This window comes from Antennarius striatus, chromosome 22 (assembly GCF_040054535.1).
Source record: "Antennarius striatus isolate MH-2024 chromosome 22, ASM4005453v1, whole genome shotgun sequence".
Taxonomy (NCBI): Eukaryota; Metazoa; Chordata; class Actinopteri; order Lophiiformes; family Antennariidae; genus Antennarius; species Antennarius striatus.
Genome location: NC_090797.1, coordinates 3,290,200 through 3,309,161, shown reverse-complemented (window position 1 = coordinate 3,309,161; position 18,962 = coordinate 3,290,200). Strand labels below are relative to the sequence as shown.

General features: G+C 47.3%; 1 protein-coding gene across 2 annotated transcripts; it reads right to left on the bottom strand.

Annotated features, from left to right (window-relative positions):
* Positions 1–852: 852 nt before the first annotated feature.
* Positions 853–14,771, bottom strand: znf800b (zinc finger protein 800b). 2 transcript variants are annotated; one of them, XM_068306582.1, is made up of 13 exons: positions 14,418–14,771; positions 11,767–11,822; positions 8,071–8,182; positions 7,346–7,685; positions 5,944–6,039; positions 5,700–5,843; positions 4,332–4,512; positions 4,062–4,248; positions 3,821–3,983; positions 3,095–3,456; positions 1,793–3,010; positions 1,605–1,716; positions 853–1,289 (listed from the first exon to the last, which is right to left on the bottom strand). In XM_068306582.1, the coding sequence occupies exons 3-12, from the start codon at positions 8,125–8,127 to the stop codon at positions 1,615–1,617; spliced, it is 2,850 nt and encodes a 949-aa protein (XP_068162683.1). In that variant the 5' UTR covers positions 8,128–8,182; positions 11,767–11,822; positions 14,418–14,771; the 3' UTR covers positions 853–1,289; positions 1,605–1,614. The 2 variants fall into 2 exon arrangements, with proteins under 2 accessions (XP_068162683.1, XP_068162684.1); XM_068306583.1 differs by lacking the exon at positions 11,767–11,822.
* Positions 14,772–18,962: the final 4,191 nt, after the last annotated feature.

Here is an 18,962-nt window from a genome sequence, read left to right as displayed (position 1 = left end):
CCCATCGTCAATCGGGTTTAGCACCACAAACTGTCGATCGCACTCTGCAGCTCAGGCACTTCAGTTTGACGTACGTGTGCTTCGTGTTTCATCGCGACGTGCGTGACAACGGGTCGGATTGCTGCACGTCCGACGGCGGTGGTCGGAAATATTTCATTGTAAACAGGATGTAGAAAACGAAGCGTTCCAGTTGATGGTTTCTACTTTCCAAGCAGTCTTTTATTTGTCTGCAACATTAAGATTTGAGTCCTTATTGGTGGAAATATGTGCAGGGAGGAGGGGTTAGCATGTAGCTAAAGCTAAATTTGATATATAATATTAATTAATGGTAGTTTTCTGTGATGTTGCAAATATTTTTCTACGAATGTTGGCTTTCGCTGATAATTGGCTTCACATGTTCTGGTGACAAACTTCATTGGAGGGAGGAAGCGCGCTTCCCTCGTAAACAAAAACAAACTGAGATGGAAAAACTTCATACGTCCATAGAAGAATTTTAAAAAATGAATGAACACACACAAAAAAGCTGCAAACAACAACTTTGGGTTTCCGCTCACTTTCATTGTTTGTGGAAGGGACTGATGGGAAATTTGATTTTCGCGCCGCCGGCTGCTGCCTAGCAGCGGCGAAGGGCGACTGTGGACTTCCTGTGGACTTCCTGTGGACTTCCTGTGGACTTCCTGCGTGACAAACACCACACCTGGAATTGTTTTTACTTCTCAGAAGCAATATTTAAAGTTAAACGTCCTGTTCGGCTCAGGGGTGAGAATAAGACTTTTAAAGTCTTCTCTGTCGGCATTATCGTGTTTAGCGGTTCGTGGATGCGCCGCGCGGCGAGAACGTACAGCCTGATGGGTATTTTTGTGCATCTTGGGTTCGGTCGGGATCTGTGGTCTCCGAAAAATACAAGAAAAATAAATAAAGAAAAGGTCGTTTCCAGTGTGTTTTTCTGCGGCGTCCCCGATCCAGTTCTGTTTCAGTCCCGCCTCTCTTTCGCAGAGGTTCACCCGGAGCGTCGCCGGCTTCCAGCTCCATATTTACATACGCAGATATTTACATCCGTTCTCTGCCGTAGCAGCGCCGCCGCCGCCGTTCGGCTCCAACGTGAGATTCAGACGCCGTGTTCGGTTCTTAAATTAAAAAAAAGGTAGAAATCCTTTTGACTCCGATCCTCAGGCTCTGTTGTTGCTTTTGTTCGACTCTTCGTCCTCCCCCATGACAGTTTTGATTTGATTCTTCATTGTTGGGGGAGAGAATGAGGGTGGGGTGGGGGGGTCGTTCTGCTGTTGTTCCTGCAGAAGGAGAGGAAAAATGAAGAGATGAAGGAAGAGCAATAAAAGTTAAATCGATCTAGAAAGAGGTAGGGAGATGGGCGACATTTGGACCGAGAGGACACTTTCTAATGAGCAGAGATGGAGAAACAAACGAGGAGCAAACAGGCGGTAAATGTTCCAGGCGGTCAATGAAAACACACACACAACTGCTCGGAACACACACACACCACATGCCGCTGATGGGAGAGGAAAAGGAGGAGGGGGAGGGACAAAATGACAAGGGAGGAAACCCGGAGCAGAAGCGATGGAGGAGGAGGAGGAGGACGTTCTTACGGAGTGTTCTTCACCACGCCATCGATTTGGAGCGAGTGCTGACTCCTTTCCTCCTATTGGCCGCCGTGGTCGCTGCGTTGCGATGACTCCGCTTGTGAGACTCCAGGTAGAGCTGAGAACGCAGAGACGATACGATTGGTCAGTTTTTTGATTGACAGTAGGATTTGACAAACATTTTTCTCCCGTACCTTCTTAGCGAAGGCCCGCCCACACTGGTCGCAGGCGTGGAGGGAGAAGTTCTTGGTCACCCTGACTTCGGAGGATGACCCTGTGCCGCCGCCGCCACTGCCCTCCGATTGGGCGTCGTGGCGTCTCGTGTGCGGCATCTGGTTGACGGGCGACATGGCGGCGGCGGAGGAAGAGGAGGAGTTGCGCTGATGGGCGTGTTTCTCGCTGCGGCGGGTCAGCGGCGGGCTGACGGGGCGGGGCTGGTGTGTCTGCTGCCTCTCCTGCTTGCGGGTGAAGGGAGGGGACGGCGTGAACGCCGGCGGCGACGACAGATCCTGCTGCTTCCGCGTCAGCGGGGCGGGAGACGGCGAGGAGAAGGCGGCGGCGGTGGCGGCGGACGGGGGAGCGGAGGAGCACTCTTGCTTACGCGTGACCGGCGGAGAAACGGAGGACGACGACGATGACGAGGAGGAAGAGGAAGAAGACGCCTGGCGCCCATTGACTTCCTCTTTGACGCCGCCGCCCGTCCTCTTGGTGGGGTTGGTGCTGTTGAGGACGACCTCCGCCAGACGCTTCACTGCCCGGCTCTCCAGCTTGGGCATGATCTTGGCAAGGTACGCCGACGACTTCTTGTGCACCACGGTCACGTGACGCAGCACGTCACGCTTGCGCCGCGACTCGTAGCGGCAGAGCGGGCAGCGGTAGAACTTGATGAAGATGTCGTTGCCGTCCGTGTGCAGCTCGATGTGTTTGGTCAGGTTCTGCCGCGAGCTGAACTGCCGTTTGCAGAGTTTGCAGAAGAGCTGCTTGAAGTCGAAACCCACCGACAGTTTGGTCATTTTGACCGACACCCCCGGGCCGCAAGCGCCACGCGACGCCGTCGCCGCCGTAGAAGGTGGCGACGGCGTTACCTTCGGACTCGGGGGCGCCTCCTCTTCCTTCACCTTCACGGCGTTCTGCGCCACGGGGACGCTTTTAGCTGTTCCGGTGCTGTCGCTAGGAGACGGGGCCGGACTGCTCTCCACGTCCGCGTCTTCCTCTTCCTCATCGGACGAGACTGCCGCTTCCTCTTTGCCTCGGACGTTGTTGCTCGGACCTGAGTTTGCGTTGTCATTGTTGGGAACGACGGCGGCGGAGGCGGCGGGGGTCGGCGCAGGTGTGGGCGTGGCGGCGGGCCTGTTGTTCCCTTTGATGCTGTAGATTTTGTGGACGATGCGCATGTGTCTCTTCAACATGAGCTGAAACACACGGGGAAAAAAAACAACGATTACTCCAAAAAACTACAAATCCCACCCACAAGCTGGGGCAAAGAGGAAGCAAACCTGTGAAATGTAGTTCCTCTTGCAGATGGTGCAGCGGCACGATGCCGAGTTCGCCAGTGGGGGGGGCAATGGGAGCTGCGGTTTGGGCGGGTTCTGGTTCGACGGCGTCGTTTTGGCGTTCACCGGGGCGGACTTGGCGTTCTGAGCTCGCGTTGGAGACGAGCTGTTGCTCTTCCTGGGCGGCGTGGCCTCCGGAGGCAAGGGCTGGCTGGGCCGCGAGGCGCCGCTGGGCGTGCTGCTGTCCCGCCGCAGACCCTGGTGCACCTCGTCGAAGTGGCGCCGCAGGTTGGCTTTAGTGGCGAAGGTTTTCAGGCACACCGGACACGACTTCCCGCTGAGGGTGCTGAGAGTCCTCGGACGACCTCCAGGAACAGGAAAACAGGTTTCACACTTCATTCAACTGAATCCTGAATATTTGTATGTTTATCAGTGGAAACAAACAATAAACATACCGGTAAATAATAATTAAACAATAACATAAATACACTGTTTACACCTGGTAAATAATAATTCAAAACCTAGTTAGTTCAAAACTTTGTTAAATCAAAACTTAGTTGTTCAAAATCTAGTTCATGTAAAACCTAGTTTGTTTGTTTGTTTAAAACCTCGTTAGTTAGCTAGTTAGTTATTTAGTTGGTTTAAAACCTAGTTAGTTTCAAACCTAGTTAGTTTTGTCATCCTTTCCTCCATGGATGATCTAACTGTCCGTATCTCCTGCTCTCCTACCTTTCACCATGGACAGCAGGCTGGTGGGAACTGTCCGTGTTTCGGTGAACTTGCGGAGCTCTTCTAGTTTGGTCTGGTGCATCTTGCGACAGTGGCGCCGGATGCTGCGACGCGACTTGAAGTCCTGACCGCACAGGCAGCAGGAGATCGTCACATCCTCCACCTGGACGGGAGGGAGGAGAGGAACGGAATCACACCCGGTTGTCCACCCATTTCTGCTCCCCCAGCCCCGGTCACCTACCCCGCTGGTGGAGCCCTCGTCTTCGTGCGGAGGTTGTTCGTCTTTCACCGCCTCCTCAGCCTCCCATCTTTTCGGAGCAGGGTTGTGTCCTGGGCTGCTGCTGTGGTTTTCCGGCTGGCTTGGCTGGCTGTTGTCGGCGCCGCTTTCCATTGGTTCTCCCTCCCACGCCACCGGACTCTCCCTGGCGCTGCGGGGGACATCGAGACAGGACGACAGTCGTATGGCGAGGGTTTTAACTGAAAGGTTCTGATGTGCTTCCAGCCCACCCACCTGGTTGTATGTGATGGGAATCTGGCCAGGTCCTCCTCGGTGGTGAGGTACTGGAACACGGCCTTGGTGGTGGTCTGGATGGGCTCCAGTCTCACCACATAGTCCGGCCGGTCGGATTTGGGATAAATGGAGTCCAGCAGATCCTTAATGGCGACGCTCTGTCGGTCGTCACCGCACGAACCTGGGGGGGGAACCAACACTTGAATGAAAAGACTGAAAGACACACGTTTCTGACCTCCTCTTCTGTTCCCGAGCCGGAGATGTGATTTTTTTTTGGAGAATGTTATTGCGTCAAAATGATGTTGGCCTTTTGGAAATAAGATGTCAACCCGTCACATTTTCATTCTATTTGACATTTTGGGGTGAAATTACGTTCGAATGAGTGCGTTAAGAATATCGATGCTCAGTGACCTTGACCTCTGGTCTATCAAATTATCGCAGGTTCATGGTGGAGTCTCGACGGACGTTTGTGCCACATTTGAAGAGATTCCCTTCCCTCAGGTGCTCAGAGAAGAGGAGGAGATGACGAAGAGCATTTCCACGCTTTTATTACAGCGACAGGGGGGCAAACACACACCAATGAGATAATTTATCAAGGTAAAAATGCGTCTGACTTTCAGTTAATAAACTCCCAATTCAGAAATATTGTCACCGGTGCAGAGAACAATTTCATTAAGAGCACAAACAGACAAAAAGAAAAGCGTTCTTCTTCTTCTTTCTTTTTTTTTTACAAAGGCGATCATTACGGCGGATAAAACCCAGAAAAGAATATAATTGACCGCTTGTGAGGCTGAGATTGATTTTTCCCTTGCAGGAGACGGGAGTAGAGCTCGGCGAGAGAGAACAGCCTCCAAGACGCCGGCCTCCCCGAGACTCCTACTGCCTCTACAGGAGCATAGAATGGAATTATGGGTATACGCTGCTCCTAATGAGAAGCAGGCAAAAAATACCAAGGCTGTGAGATTAAAGTCAATTTCCTTCCTGATGTGAGAGGAGAGAAACTCCACTTCCAGCGATGAATGATTTGATGGTGTTGCGTCGTGCGTTGTGCGAGTCTGTGACGGCGTGCGTGTCGGGAAAGAAAAGGCGCCGTGTGTGGATGACAACGGCGCTAAGAGAAGAATAATGAGGAGATCTTTTTGAAATGGAAACATCGGAGGAGGAGGAGAGTGACCAGAGTAACAGGAGCTGAGGTGGTGACAAATCAGGTCCAGACTCTATAAGAAGAATCTTTCATTTTAAAGTTTGACTTTATGTCCATTGATTTGAGTCCTTGGAGATGCAGCTGGGAATATAAACGCGTAAAGCATTCCAGATGCGTTTGCGCCGGCGCACGTCTGCATGCTAATGGCTCATGCTAACGCTCACCGTCGAGTTCGGGCAGCCGCGACAGGCAGTAGTACTCTTTGTGCGTGATGAGGTTGGGCAGGCCTCGGAAAAGACTCCGGCATATTTTACATTCGAAGATGGTGTCCACCTCCCTCAGCAGCATGTGCTTCAGCTGGGTGGTGCCTGCAACGAAAGAAGGGAGGGGGGAGCATTGTCAGCGATGAGTTCGGGGGACATCGGGGAAAAACACGCGTCGAAGGCAGGCGTCGCAGGTGACACACACCTGAGCGGAAGCATTCGATGATCTGCTGAATCCCGGACTTGGAGGTCTGCAAAGGCTGCTGGAGGAGAGGAGGATCTCCGGGCTCCACACACACACCTGGGGGGGGGGGATAAATAATCAAGTGACATTCTTTACATCCTCACCTAGAAACTCAGCAGCCCTGCTATGAGACAAAATATACCGTATGAGCTTTAAGGGTGCACACAAGCAGACGAGGAGGTCACTCTCACCCACACACACACACACACACACACGACTAGGAGAAGCAGGCCATCCATCCATCATCTTCTCCTCCTTTCAGTATCAAACGTATCCCACAATCCTGTGCTTTAGCAGGCGATGTAATGAGACGGGAGATTCGGGGCTCGGCTGTTAAAAGATGATCGTGTAGTGTTATATTTGTACAGAGGGCTGTCGTTAAGGGGGGGATGTAGGCCAACAGTGGAGTGGATTTTGTGTGTGTGTGTGTGTGTGTGTGTGTGTGTGTGTGTGCGTGCGTGCGTGCGTGCATGCGTGCGTGCGTGGGGGGGTATAACTGATTTCTTTTATCGCCATAATGTTACTGTAAGAGCAAATTCATATTCCGGACCACCTTCAAAGCTTTAAAATGTAGGAATTTTAAAGTATAAATGTTCATATTTATGATATTTAATGATATTTAATAATTATGATGTTGGTTCTACTTCTTGATCTCAAACTACTTTGTTTTTCTGTTGTATAACCATTAATTATAAAATAGCTGGACTTCAGCTCCTGCATTATTGATGCAGGCTGACGGAGATGGATCATGGGGGTGGGGGGAGGTTAAATGTCTGCTTTCACGGATTTAAAAGTTCAACAACTTCATTTCCTTGATTTAAATTTTTTTTCCTGGAAATAGACAGCCAAAGATGGGGGGGGTGGGATGTGTGGGTGGTGGTGATGGGGGGCACCGAACCTGGAATAACGAGTCCGACGAAGGTGAGACATGAGGTTGCAGAGAGGAAATCCTTAACGGGGGCTCGGATTGACGGAGAGAAGGACAGGAACGGAGTGATGAAGATGGAGATCATGCATTAACGTGTGACTGAGGGTTTTTCTCATCCTCATCCCCCCTCCCCTCCCCCCACCAACACGCCTCTTTGAAACAAACTGCTCTAATCCCAGTGGGGGCATGTCAGCGACCTGTTGACCTATCGCCCGCCCGCCCCTCAGCAACGGGGTCAAAGATCGACCAATCAGAAGCGTCGGTTGGGAGTAAACAGTTTCTCCTGGCGCTGCGGTGGAACGCTCGTCTTCACGTTCACACAGGAAGAGGATTCACATCGGAATCGAGGCTGCTGCGATCAGCGTAGCATTGCTGTTATTCTAGCAAACACCCCCACACCCCCCACCTGCTGTGAAAAGGGTCAACGGCCCCCACCTGCTATGTGACCTTGGCTTCCAACAACGTCCTCCTGAAGCCGCTCATCCGTCTGGACGCTCTGGTCCCGGGTCTCCATGTGGGATTCCGGCAGAAGTGGGGGAATGGGCTTCCACAGGGGCTTGATTTGAGCCTGGGGGGCCGAGCTGCTCTTCTCCTTGCCGTTTGCTTCAGGTTCTTCCAGCTCCGCGTTTTGCTGCGACGGCGCCTCAGTCGAACCGGAGACCTGGAGGGGGGTCTGATCGGTGGGACGGTCGACTTCTGGGAGCGCCCGCTCCTCCTGCGGGGGGTGGGTGTCTGACCGGGGCTGGTCCTCCTCCGTCTCCGTCCGATCGCTGCTCTGTGGGGGGGGGGATAAAAACACGTTTAACACGAGCCGCTGTGGGCGTGGTCTTATTGGATCGTTGTGGTAGGATAAGAAAAAAAATACGGGCATAAAAAATAAAGAAGAGCAGGATGAAAAGTCGATCACAGGTGTGTGTGTGTGTGTGTAATTATTATTACTATTATTATTTTTTGTTAAACATGATCATCCTCTTCATTTTCTTGAGAATAACAGCAGAATTTTTTTAATCTGTCAGGAGAAATTTTAATGGAGACCTTTAATGGATTTTATTTTCAGCTTTAATCACTTCGCCTGGTGTTTGACGTAAATAACCGGGAGGAGAAACAAACATGTGACAGGTCATTGGCCGACAGGAAGTCGAGTCGACCAGGCATCGTACCTGTCTGCGGTGGCAGTGGGCGCTCTTCCTCCCGGATGACTTCTGGACCTTCACCATGATGCCAACACTGGCCCGCGGCACGGCACGATGGCTACCAGCATTCACCCGCGACCTGCAACGTAGCCACAGATGCTTTACACATCGCTCACAACACAAGCAAAGGAAATGCAAAGCTTACCAGAGCCATGTTTTGACTTTACTCTCTTATTTTAAGTTGTCACAGACCTGGAAAATGTATTGACAACAACAAAACGTTTGTTTCCAAAGTCTCTCCACATGTTTCTGTGCATGAATCGTGTTTGTTGCTGCCCTCTAGTGGCGGGATAAGGTAATGGACTGGTCCAACTCGGCCACAAGTACCAGACACACTAGTGCACAGCACTGGTTCACACGTAGGTACTCACTACTTATAATCCATCAGAAGCTCATCAATATAAACTGTCTTGTTATTTTTTTAATCGTAGTAAAACCACATCCTGTCTCTGGCAGCAGCATCCGTTTGTTAAACAGTGATTTTAGGGTGAATTATCATTGGGTGATAAACACAATGACGGAATAACAAGTGGAGGTTATGACCACGCCCATGGTGACGTCACATGCCCGTGAAATGTGTGGTGGCGACCTCAAATGCCTCCATCACGCAATGTCACTCTCTCATCCCCAGGTTGTGTGGACTTGTAGTACCAGTGAACGTCCAGCAGAGGGCGGCGAAGCTCGGATTTAAAAGGAACTTTGGAGATGAAAAGTTTTTGGGGTCTGGTGGCATGAGGGTGAGTTTAAAAGGACACAGCACACATCTTCACAAAGAAGAGAAAGATTTACCTGCAAAGCTTTACAATCAGTCTAAATCAGGTGATTTGGGGACTGACGAATTCTGCTTGTTCTCTTTCTGCGGACTGGTTTTGGCCTTATGTGCTAAAAAAAAAGGCGATGGCAAATTATCTCCTTCTCTCGCATCCATCTAAATTGGTCTTAGCTGTGTGAACTCCAGTGAAATTGACTCTAATGCGTTAGCTTGTTAGCTCCGCACCCCCCCCCACCCATGACCCGCTGAGGCTGCTTTCACTGGGATGAATCCTGTCATCCTGAAGTGGAGTGAGCTGGTACTGAGAACGTGTGTGGATCCGAATCGTTCGACCGAAACAGACCTAATTTAACACTTTTTTTATATATATACTTAAAAAAAAGTGTGTGCTTTACAGATTCTCAGTGCCAAAACTGTGTCAGCAAAGCAGAAAAATTAAGAAAAACAGAGATACGAGATGAGAGAATGTCCTCGCCTTCAACAGATGATTTGCATCATCAGGTGTTAAGTTTATTTATTATTATATTTTTATTCATTTAACATCATTAGTTTCCTGACGATGCATGTTTCTAGTTGCAGGAAGCAGGAGAACAGTGGAGGGAACCCAAACAGAATGCGGAAGGAATGTGCAGACGACCTCATGTGGAAAAGTCCTCAGGTGGACATTCTTGTTATTTACACCAGTTGCTACGACGATGTACGAGCAGGACGACAAAATCCGTCACCGTTGCAGCGACAAATGTTACTTTTGCCGCCTTCGTTTACATCAAGTGCAATTTTGCGCGGTAATCCACGGCCACGCTTGTCTTGGGATTGATATTCCCTTCAGCGTGCTCCGCGGCAGCGAGACTGAAGCGAATCCCAACCAAAGAACAGCTGCTTAATTACTTTGTTGAGAAGTGTTTCATAAAAAGCTGCCAAGCCGCCGTCTGCCAGCGCAAGAAGACGAGAAAAAAAACAAAAAAACAACAACACCCCAGTGCGGACGGACACGGCGCTCACTTCAATCGCATCTTCAATGCAAATGTTTAAAACAAACACATCCGACCGCACGCACGCGGGCCGTAATACAATCACACACACACACACACACCGGCGCAGAGGGGGGGACTCTCCCGTTTCCTTGGCAACAGACCTGACGTGGTTTGTGAAGTGGTGACTCCTGTTCTGACTCAGGTAATGAGAGCTGAAGCTCCAAACGGAGGATTCTGAGGATGATGAGAGCGACGTGAACGACCAGGGACGTAGAAGTTTCACGGTTGACCGATTGACCGTGACTCACGCTATCTGTGGACGTCCAACTAAACTATAATTTCCATGACTATGACGGCAATGACATATTTAAAAATTAAATTTTGCAGACACGCTGGCACACCTGACGATGTCACAGATTTAATAAGCAAACACATCTGAGCTCCGTCTCCAGTGATAATCCAGAGTGAATTGTTTACACCCACTAGAAAACAATTTGTCAAAGCGTTTCCCTTTTGGGAACGTCTCTTATTTTAGCCGACGAAATCCTCATTTGTCCTTTTCAGGCAGCGACCACTGAAGTAAATCCTCATCAGAGATACGGGCCTTCCATCAGCGGTTGCCTCCGATGGCTGTGTGGAAAAGGTCTGGCAGGACTTACTCCTAATGGAGGGGGCTTCACGCTAAGTGACGTGATGCTGACTGCTAGCGAACACGCCACAGCGATGCCACCTGACCGCGATGGGACGGGAACCAGGAGACTAAAGCTGCACCGTGGCCTGAATACGCCACGACCGTCGCACCTGACTCAGCTGCTCCCGATTCCAACTGCCCCGCCTCCGAGACAATCTGATTGGTCACACCTCACGGGAAATAGCCACTCACGATGTATAAGAACCTTCAGTGCTGGGGACCGCCGTGCCGAAGGCATTTAAAGGCACCAAAACGCTGTCAACGCTGGGATTTGGAAGTAGGGTAAATTTTCCAGCGGATTACTCTGGGGATATTCCTCCACAGGTACAGCAAATCCTGAAATTACCACCACGAAACAAGGTACTTCGGAGTGTCATTACAAGGATTAAGTTAAATATTTCCTACATTAAGTGGCCGTGGGATGTGACACCGGCACACAGACTGAATTCCAACTGTCTCCTCGCTTACCGGCTAATGCTGGTCGACCGGAACCGCTAACACGCACCGGTACTTGGTGCAGAAACATCACGCGGGTCTTATGAGGACACATCAGTCACACACACGTTATCACGCAGATTCCACTTAAAGTTTCCATGACTCAAAACACAAAAGAGCAGTGGAGGAATCTGAGCCTTTCATCGCACCGGGCAGAACATCGGAGTTTGTTGACAGCTGGAGCTGCGCTACACTTCACCTCCGCCACGGCTGTCAAACGTCTGACAGCGGCTTCCTGGCATGCTGATTGGAGGAATGACTAACCAACCGGACGGGGGCTGACTAATTAACTTACATGTTAATGACTGAACTTACAAACTGAATTGACACGGTGCCTGAACGCAGCATCTCATCACCACACGTTTATTAAACAGAGATGACAGTGATCGGGTTCTGGTGCCCGAAGTGTCCCGGGACACTGAGAGGCAAAGAGTATTTTATAAAAGTATAGTGAATATATTCCCTTAAAGAGCCCACTTTATTTACAGTGATGCTCTAGTTACCGATTCATACTTCTCAAAGTTAAACGGGGCGACTGGATGATGGAAATCGGTCCGATCAGAATGAACTTGTGTTAGAATACAGAAAAAAACAAGATCTACGCATAAATCTAGACTGAGAACAAGAAAAAGAAGTTTTCAACTTCATTAAAACAAAAAAATAGCTGCATTAAAGAACTTCTAAATGAAAATAAAAAGACATATTCAACAGATTCTGAGGAGAAACTCTACCTTAGGGAATGTCTGTCCGGTGCGCCGGGTAGAAACTTCTATTCCTTAGTTTGTACCTGGAACAACACGCACATGGAACAACTCTTAATACACTATCTTTCTTTTAAACTAAACAAAAAGTGGACGCTAAATTAAAAAAGTGAAAGCGGTGTAAACACACAACTTCTGTCCACAGAGAATGTCTGACTCTGATTTTACGACATCATACAAACTAACAGGTTTTACGGCTGTAATAATTCCTCATATGTATATTATTCTATTCACATCCTTCCCATGTAGAGCGGTGCAAATTAAAATATATAAAACATGAAGATGTGCTGTGGTACCGATACAGCGCGTTACCTATTAACTGGTATAACTGATTACATTTAAATAATGCATCCCCCCACCAGCAGAAGATTATTAACTCTTTCCGCGATGACTGGATTCGCACTTTGTGAGAATTTTGGGACTTTTTTCTGCCTTCGTGAACAAGTTCCTGTGGATGAAACCAATGCGCAGTGCCCAAAACGCGCAGCAGCAACAAATGCAACGTTCCTGGATTGAGAAATAAAAATGCCCAGTTCATCTCCACAACAGAAACGCGTGGCGAGTTGTGGATGTAACACACACAAAAAAACACACACAAAAAACTCGACGCAATTGTATATCCGGTGAGAAAATCTTAATCCAATCCGTATCCTCCGGGATTGAAAGGTTTCGCGATCGTATCCACGCAATCCGGGTTGGAGAAACGTTCATCCACAATAAACCACATGCACCGAGCACCATAAGGGGAAGGACGCGGACGGGATAGAAGTCTCCAGGGCTGGCCTGTGGAGCCCCACACGCCGCGGTGTGGCGCGCATCCACTTACGCATCCCCTGTCAGGGCGAACCGGAGCCGAACAAACCGCGCGATCTTCCGCGTTGTTCCGGGATTACGAGTCGGTGCGCCGCTGGATGGAAAGGTGGAAGCGCACGGCCGGTCGTTGCCGCCCAGGAGGGGTGGGTGGGTGTGGGGTAGTGGGGGGGGGGGGGGGTCCGTGATTCTTGCTTCCCTTTCGACTGGGGCAGCGTCAGCACACACGGTCTCCATTTGCAACTCCATCGCCCCCCATGGGCGTGCTGAGGCCGCGGGGCCGTGACGCAAATGGCACCGGGTGATCCGCGAATGAAATGACACATCTCCCCTCAATCAGTGTCGCCGCCACAGGTTCCGGTCCGATCCGTCACATATTACACATAAATACCCCACACATCATCATCATCATCATCATCATCATCACCCCCCCCCCTTCCCATGACGGTTGGTGGCGAGTAAATAACGGCGGACAAGCAGTTCTCTCTACCGGGGATGCGGTTGCATAACTCGGGGGAAACTTGATAGAAAAATGTGCGCGGAGTGGGGAAACGGACATCACCGTGGTCGTGGATACGCGGATCGATCCACGACTTTTTTGGTCACAGGAGGAACCGAGGTGTGGGGTGAGGGGGGAACGGAGCGCTTGGCCCTCGCTATGGTGGATGCGTGGTGGTGGTGGTCAGGGCTAGGACGCATGCACGTAGCTGACGGGGGAACGACAGGACAGCCGGAGTGGGACTTGGGACCGCATTCACAGGCCATAAAGGGCCCCGCGTGGATACCATTGTGTCCTTTCATCCAAGAGTCCCCAAACTATTTACAAAAGGTTGGCCGACGCACGCACACACACGCAAAACAAAAAAAAAATATCGCGGTGAAATGGTGTCGGGCGGCCGTTACAGCAGCTGCCACTGAGCTCTGCGCAAAAGCGAGCGAACACAATCATTGCGCAGCGCCCGGACTTCCCAGTTTTGTGCAAACTATGTGACTTTTTTTAAATTTTCTATCTCATTCAGGCTTGCCTCCTGTCTGCCGAACAGGGAACCAGGGCGCAAGGGGCAGCCGCCGTTCTCATGGCACGATTTGCATCGCCTCCTATTATCCACGAAAATCTTTTTACACGGTTATAATGTCGGTTTGGAAACGCCACTATTTTGTGCCACAAAGGAAGGGGGGAAGGCAGCTTGACTCGATTTAAGGAGAAGCCAAGTACAAAATGCACCTTTCAAGCCGTATAAAGAGGGCCCCCTCATCGCGATTGCAGCATGGCAGGGGAGTGCGGCGTAAAACCGAGCTAACCCGAATAAAACACACACAAAGACAAGGTGCAGTACACCCACGAATCCCTCCATCACAACCCCGGTAAACACCGAATCATCCCCAGTCAGCTGGATGAGATTAGAGTCGTTGCGGATTGAATTATCACGGAGGTAAAACGCTGCGTTTTGCGGCTCCGTGCCACCTTTTCCAAGAAGCAACTTGGCGCACAGGACCGGTGACCCTTCCATCTTTGCGCGTCCTTCTACCGAGCGAAATCGCCAACTATCAGGTTTTTTTACGAGTCGTTATTGAATAAAACACATCGCTGTAGGTGATTTTGCCATTTCGGGCGGTAAACGCCACACGTACGGGCTGCTAGAACTCTCTGAAACTACTCCTCTCCCCGCCGCGGCCAGGCAGAAACAAGAGGGCGATGACGCCATTTTCTGCAAAAACAACCACGCTCGGGGAAGCCAGAGCGAGGAAGGGTTTGTGCCGCTCCGCAGCCATCCAATCCACCCGAAACGCGTCGGAATACAAGTTCTTACCTTGTATTTGTTGGATTGGTGGTTGGATTGCGTGTTCGGTGGGAGAAAACTGCGCGGTTCGCGGCTACTTGGTGTCCACAGATTGTTTATTTCGCCTCCCAGCGTCCCCGGCTCACTCTGAACAAGTTCCTCTGCGAACCGCTGTCTTTGTGCACCCAGAGGAGCCTCTCGGCGTTCAACTCGTCTCTGCGCAAAGGTGCACCCTCTATGTCCAATTTCAGGTGGAAATACCCGCACGTTTGGGGTGACATTGAGAGAAATGATAAGGAACGACCTCCCGGATTCGGATGCGTTCGGTGGTTTTTCAGGTTTTAACCAAAAGGCCACGGTTTGTGGCGACGATTTATCTCCCAAAACGCGCAACCTTTTGAGTGCATCTAGGTCTCCACGAGAGTCCGTGACGCAAACGAGAAATAAAAGCAGCGTGGAGACACCCTCCTGGAAGTTAACGCTTAAAATTAAAAATCTATTTAATAAAAAAAATTTACAAAGCCTTTTCTGATTTGACAGAAAAACAATTTTAAGACGCAAATAGATGAAAGTATGAATTCTAATTCTAATATATGTATAATATATCTGAACTTTTATATATATAAATACATATATATATATATATTTGTGAGTAGTTATTATATCTTAAACCCATAAACAAATAGTAATGAAATACAGTACATATATATATTCATGTATATGAACTTATGTATATATGAACTTACATATAAACATATACATATATAAGATCATATCTATATACATAAGTTCAGATGTATAATATATATGAACTTATATATAACATATATATGTACTGTACTTCATTATTGACTATGGGTTTAAGATATAATAACTACTCCCAAATACATATAAATGAATCCAAAGTTTTGTTCAACTATTTTTAATTGTTTTTTTTTCAACGAAATATAATTTTAAATTTTAAAAAATGACCAATAACAAGTTAACTTTAGCAGTTAGCTTATCACAGTGTTAGCTAGCTTCGAGTTGCTAGCTTAATTTCCAGTTTGCCAAAGAAAATTTTTATTTTATTTGACACATTTAAAGATTACTTGTGAAAATAAACTATACACATGCGCATATTTCGTTCAAATTTATTTTTATAAAATGAAAAGACGTTTTTTTTTGTGCCATTCATCACTATAATGACAACTAGCTTAACCGCTAATAGCCGTTAGCATGAGCTACTAGGATTAAGCTAGGTTAGCTTGAGGGCTGCTGCAGCTCAACTTTTAAGACGTAAAAACATTTACAGAAACTAATAATTAAACCAGCTGCTGATTGAAAACGGTTTAAAAGGAAATGTAACTTCATCCTCAGATAGCAGGTGCTTACCTGTTTCTGGGTAGCTGGAGATAAAGTTGCTCAAAACATAACTTCTGTTCAGAAAATTGAAATGATGACAAACACCTGTGAGTCAGTGTAAAGAGTGAGACTCCAGAGCCGCCGACACATCAAAGTGAATGCTAATGTATCTAAATGTATCACCTATGCTGATGATGCTAGCTCATGCGTGTCCCATAGTGATGGTGCTGATGTGAGGCCCTGGTTGCAGGTGAGGATGGAGTGATGGAGAGGAGGAGGGACGCTGGTGTGATAAATAAACACTGAGGGGATTGTTTGATTTTTCACACACAGGTTAGAAGGCAAAAGTTGTGGTTGGTAATTTAACACTTAAATTTTTATTAATGCATCAGTTCTGTTCATTAGTGCAACATTTAATCGCTGTTCATTTTCTTGGAACTGCTGAAACCATCCCAAAGTGAAAGATGATGTCACACAAGAACTACAGATTTACTTCTGTGTCAGGATGTTGGATGGAGATACAAGTGGACAATAATTATCTTAGAGGACAAAAGAACCAAGAATTCATTCATTCATTCATTTTCTTCCGCTTTTTCCGCTGCAGCAGGTCACAGGGAGCTGGAGCCTATCCCAGCTGGCATAGGGCATGAGGCAGGGGATACTCCGGGCACGACGCCAGTGAGCCGCGGATGAATGAATAAAACAAACCGAAATGAGGATGAAAATAAAAAGGAAAATAACTATTAAAATTAGGCTAAGAGTAGTATACATAAAGCATAAAAAATACAGTTTAAAATAGAAGAGCGGGTCAGAAGATCAAGGCAAACTAAATGAGTTCCTCAAGAAAGTAATAGCTTGTTAAATGCTGGAGCGAAGAGATAAGTTTTATAATTTATTTTACTCATATTTAGTTTGTGGGCTTCCCTGATAGCTACAGGTAGTTTGCCCCATAACTTTGGATCATAATTAACAATTATGGCCGGGCTATTTCCCTGTTCCTGGGAGCCTTCATCTACGGATATAAACTTGATTGGAAAAGATTTATTATGTGGTTGTTATATTAATATATAGAGGATGAGTCTATTTCTAATCTGGAAATGATGCAACAAGGTATTATAGTAGAATTTGAATATATAGTAAGTGTAGCATGATAGAGGAAAAGCAAGCATAGTAATAACATATTAATGCCTTTTCCATCCCCTATACCACATGCTATTTTCTTTTTGTTATCCTTCCATAGCATCTTAGTCTATTTGTGCTTTGTTTAACTTTTATTTTTCCTCATCGCATGCAATTGATGACAGCAGGGTGTCCTCAGCAGTTGTCAGGTCCATCACTTACCGAAAAGCTTATTTAAATAAGAAAACTGTAGCTAATCCTAGTAAACCAGGAATAAAAGTGTGTTTTTGACCCCACAGCTTCGGATGGAATTGGAGTTTAAAGAAGGATCCCATTTGTTTTAAGCAGTTACCTTCTTTGTTTTTTATCACATTTTGATTTTGACACATTGCTAAAAGATTGATGTGTTTTTCCTGTAGGAAAATATCTTATTCTGGCAGCACCTCCAGGAGAGATATACACTTTTAGAGAGCGTTTGTTAGACATCATGTGTAAAAGAACAAAAATGCGCTGGATATCCTGAATGAAAAAAATCACAAATCACAGAAATAAAAACACTTGAATGCAAATTGGTGGGAGACGATGGTCGTTTGGGGGAACTTGAGAAGTTCTATGAGAGTTATAATCCCTGCCAGTTCTTTCCTTTAGGTCCATGAGAGAGCTCAACAAAAGGTGGCCACCGCTATTGCCTGTACACAATTAACTAAAGCACCAGCATTATTCTATTATCATAAGAATGCTGTTTGCAATGGGAGGGTCGGGGGTGGGGGTGGCGGGGTGGGGGGACCTCCTCTGCATTCATGGACATCTCCGAATGGAGCTGAGAGCTTTTATCTTTTCAATTACATGCAGGCTGCATTTATCACACCACCTAGTGATATGTTTGGACACTTTTTTTGTGCATTTAAAATCTATTTAAGCTGTTCAGTTAAAATGCCTGTTGGTAATTATAGCATGGGCTACAAGTGAGTCCAGTTTGCAAGAACTGGGGAATGATTCTTGATCCTGAGATGCTGCAGATTAGAGCAAATTTTGGGCTTCCATTATTTAAAAAAACAATAAATGGCACAATGAGAAGTTTTATGAATTCTCATTGTTTTCTGCTTATGAAAATCCTAAAATATTCGGCATAATCTCATTTTTATTCAACTTTTCTTCCCCGCTGAAACTTCAGGCCCATTTTTATTTCCATTGAATATTTCTTGGACTTAAATCTCTCGGCATTTGCCGTTCTTTGGATGTTGCTATGATTAAGAATCCTGCAGATGAACTGTGCAGCATTTCTTCACCCCAGCAGGAATATCAGAATAAATGAGGATTGCAGAAGAGAACTTCTTCACTTTGACTTCAGAAGCACTCGTCCTGCTTTGCATTTCTTCTAATCCCTCATGTGTGGCTGATGAAACTCAGGGGGATTGTATTTGGAGGAGACCGACCACCAGGTGTTGGGGATGTGTTAACCTGTCACTTCGGTCCACTCCTGTAAAAATGAAGTGTGTTCAGATACAACTAAATGCAGACATCAGATTTGTCCTGAGAGCCATTATAGTCGGTTTGTAATGTCTTTCACTTTCAAAGTCTCGTATGAAAAACGAGACATAGTTCCTCCCTGATTTTTGTCACAAGTCATCTTTCTTCAGATGAGAGAATTCCTGTAAAAAAGAAAAAGTCCAAATTGATGTTTTATGAACAATATGTTCACTATAGATCATAATAACAAACAGACCAACAAATCCAACAAAGTAGAAAATCGATCAGGCGGTGTTCGCTAAAACTGGATTCCAATTACAATCGGAAAAGTGGTTCAAATGTGTTAAAAGTAAGACTAACATTGAAAATAAATAAAAGTGTTATCTAAAAAAGTAAATTGAATGAGTGTGAGCTGACAGTGAGAGGTGTCAGCTCACCTCCGGAGCACTGCCGAGGCGCCTTTGAGCAAGGCTCTGACCCCCTTTACAAGTGGCTCATTTGAGGCGGTCCACAAAGGAGCTGCCCGCCACTCTACCACTAACACACTAACATCTATGCATGCATTTAAAATATTACTAACTAGAGTGTGCCCTTAATTTCCCTCCGGGGATCAGACGAGTATATACGTAAAATTAAAGAAAA

Bases quoted from the DNA above. Each gene is read 5' to 3' on its own strand.
- znf800b (XM_068306582.1), bottom strand. From the start codon at position 8,127: ATGGTGAAGGTCCAGAAGTCATCCGGGAGGAAGAGCGCCCACTGCCAC. The intron at 3,984-4,061 runs GTAGGTGACCGG...CCTCCCGTCCAG, and splicing joins ACGAGGGCTCCACCAGCGGG to GTGGAGGATGTGACGATCTC. The intron at 3,457-3,820 runs GTAGGAGAGCAG...CTGTTCCTGGAG, and splicing joins CCTGCTGTCCATGGTGAAAG to GTCGTCCGAGGACTCTCAGC.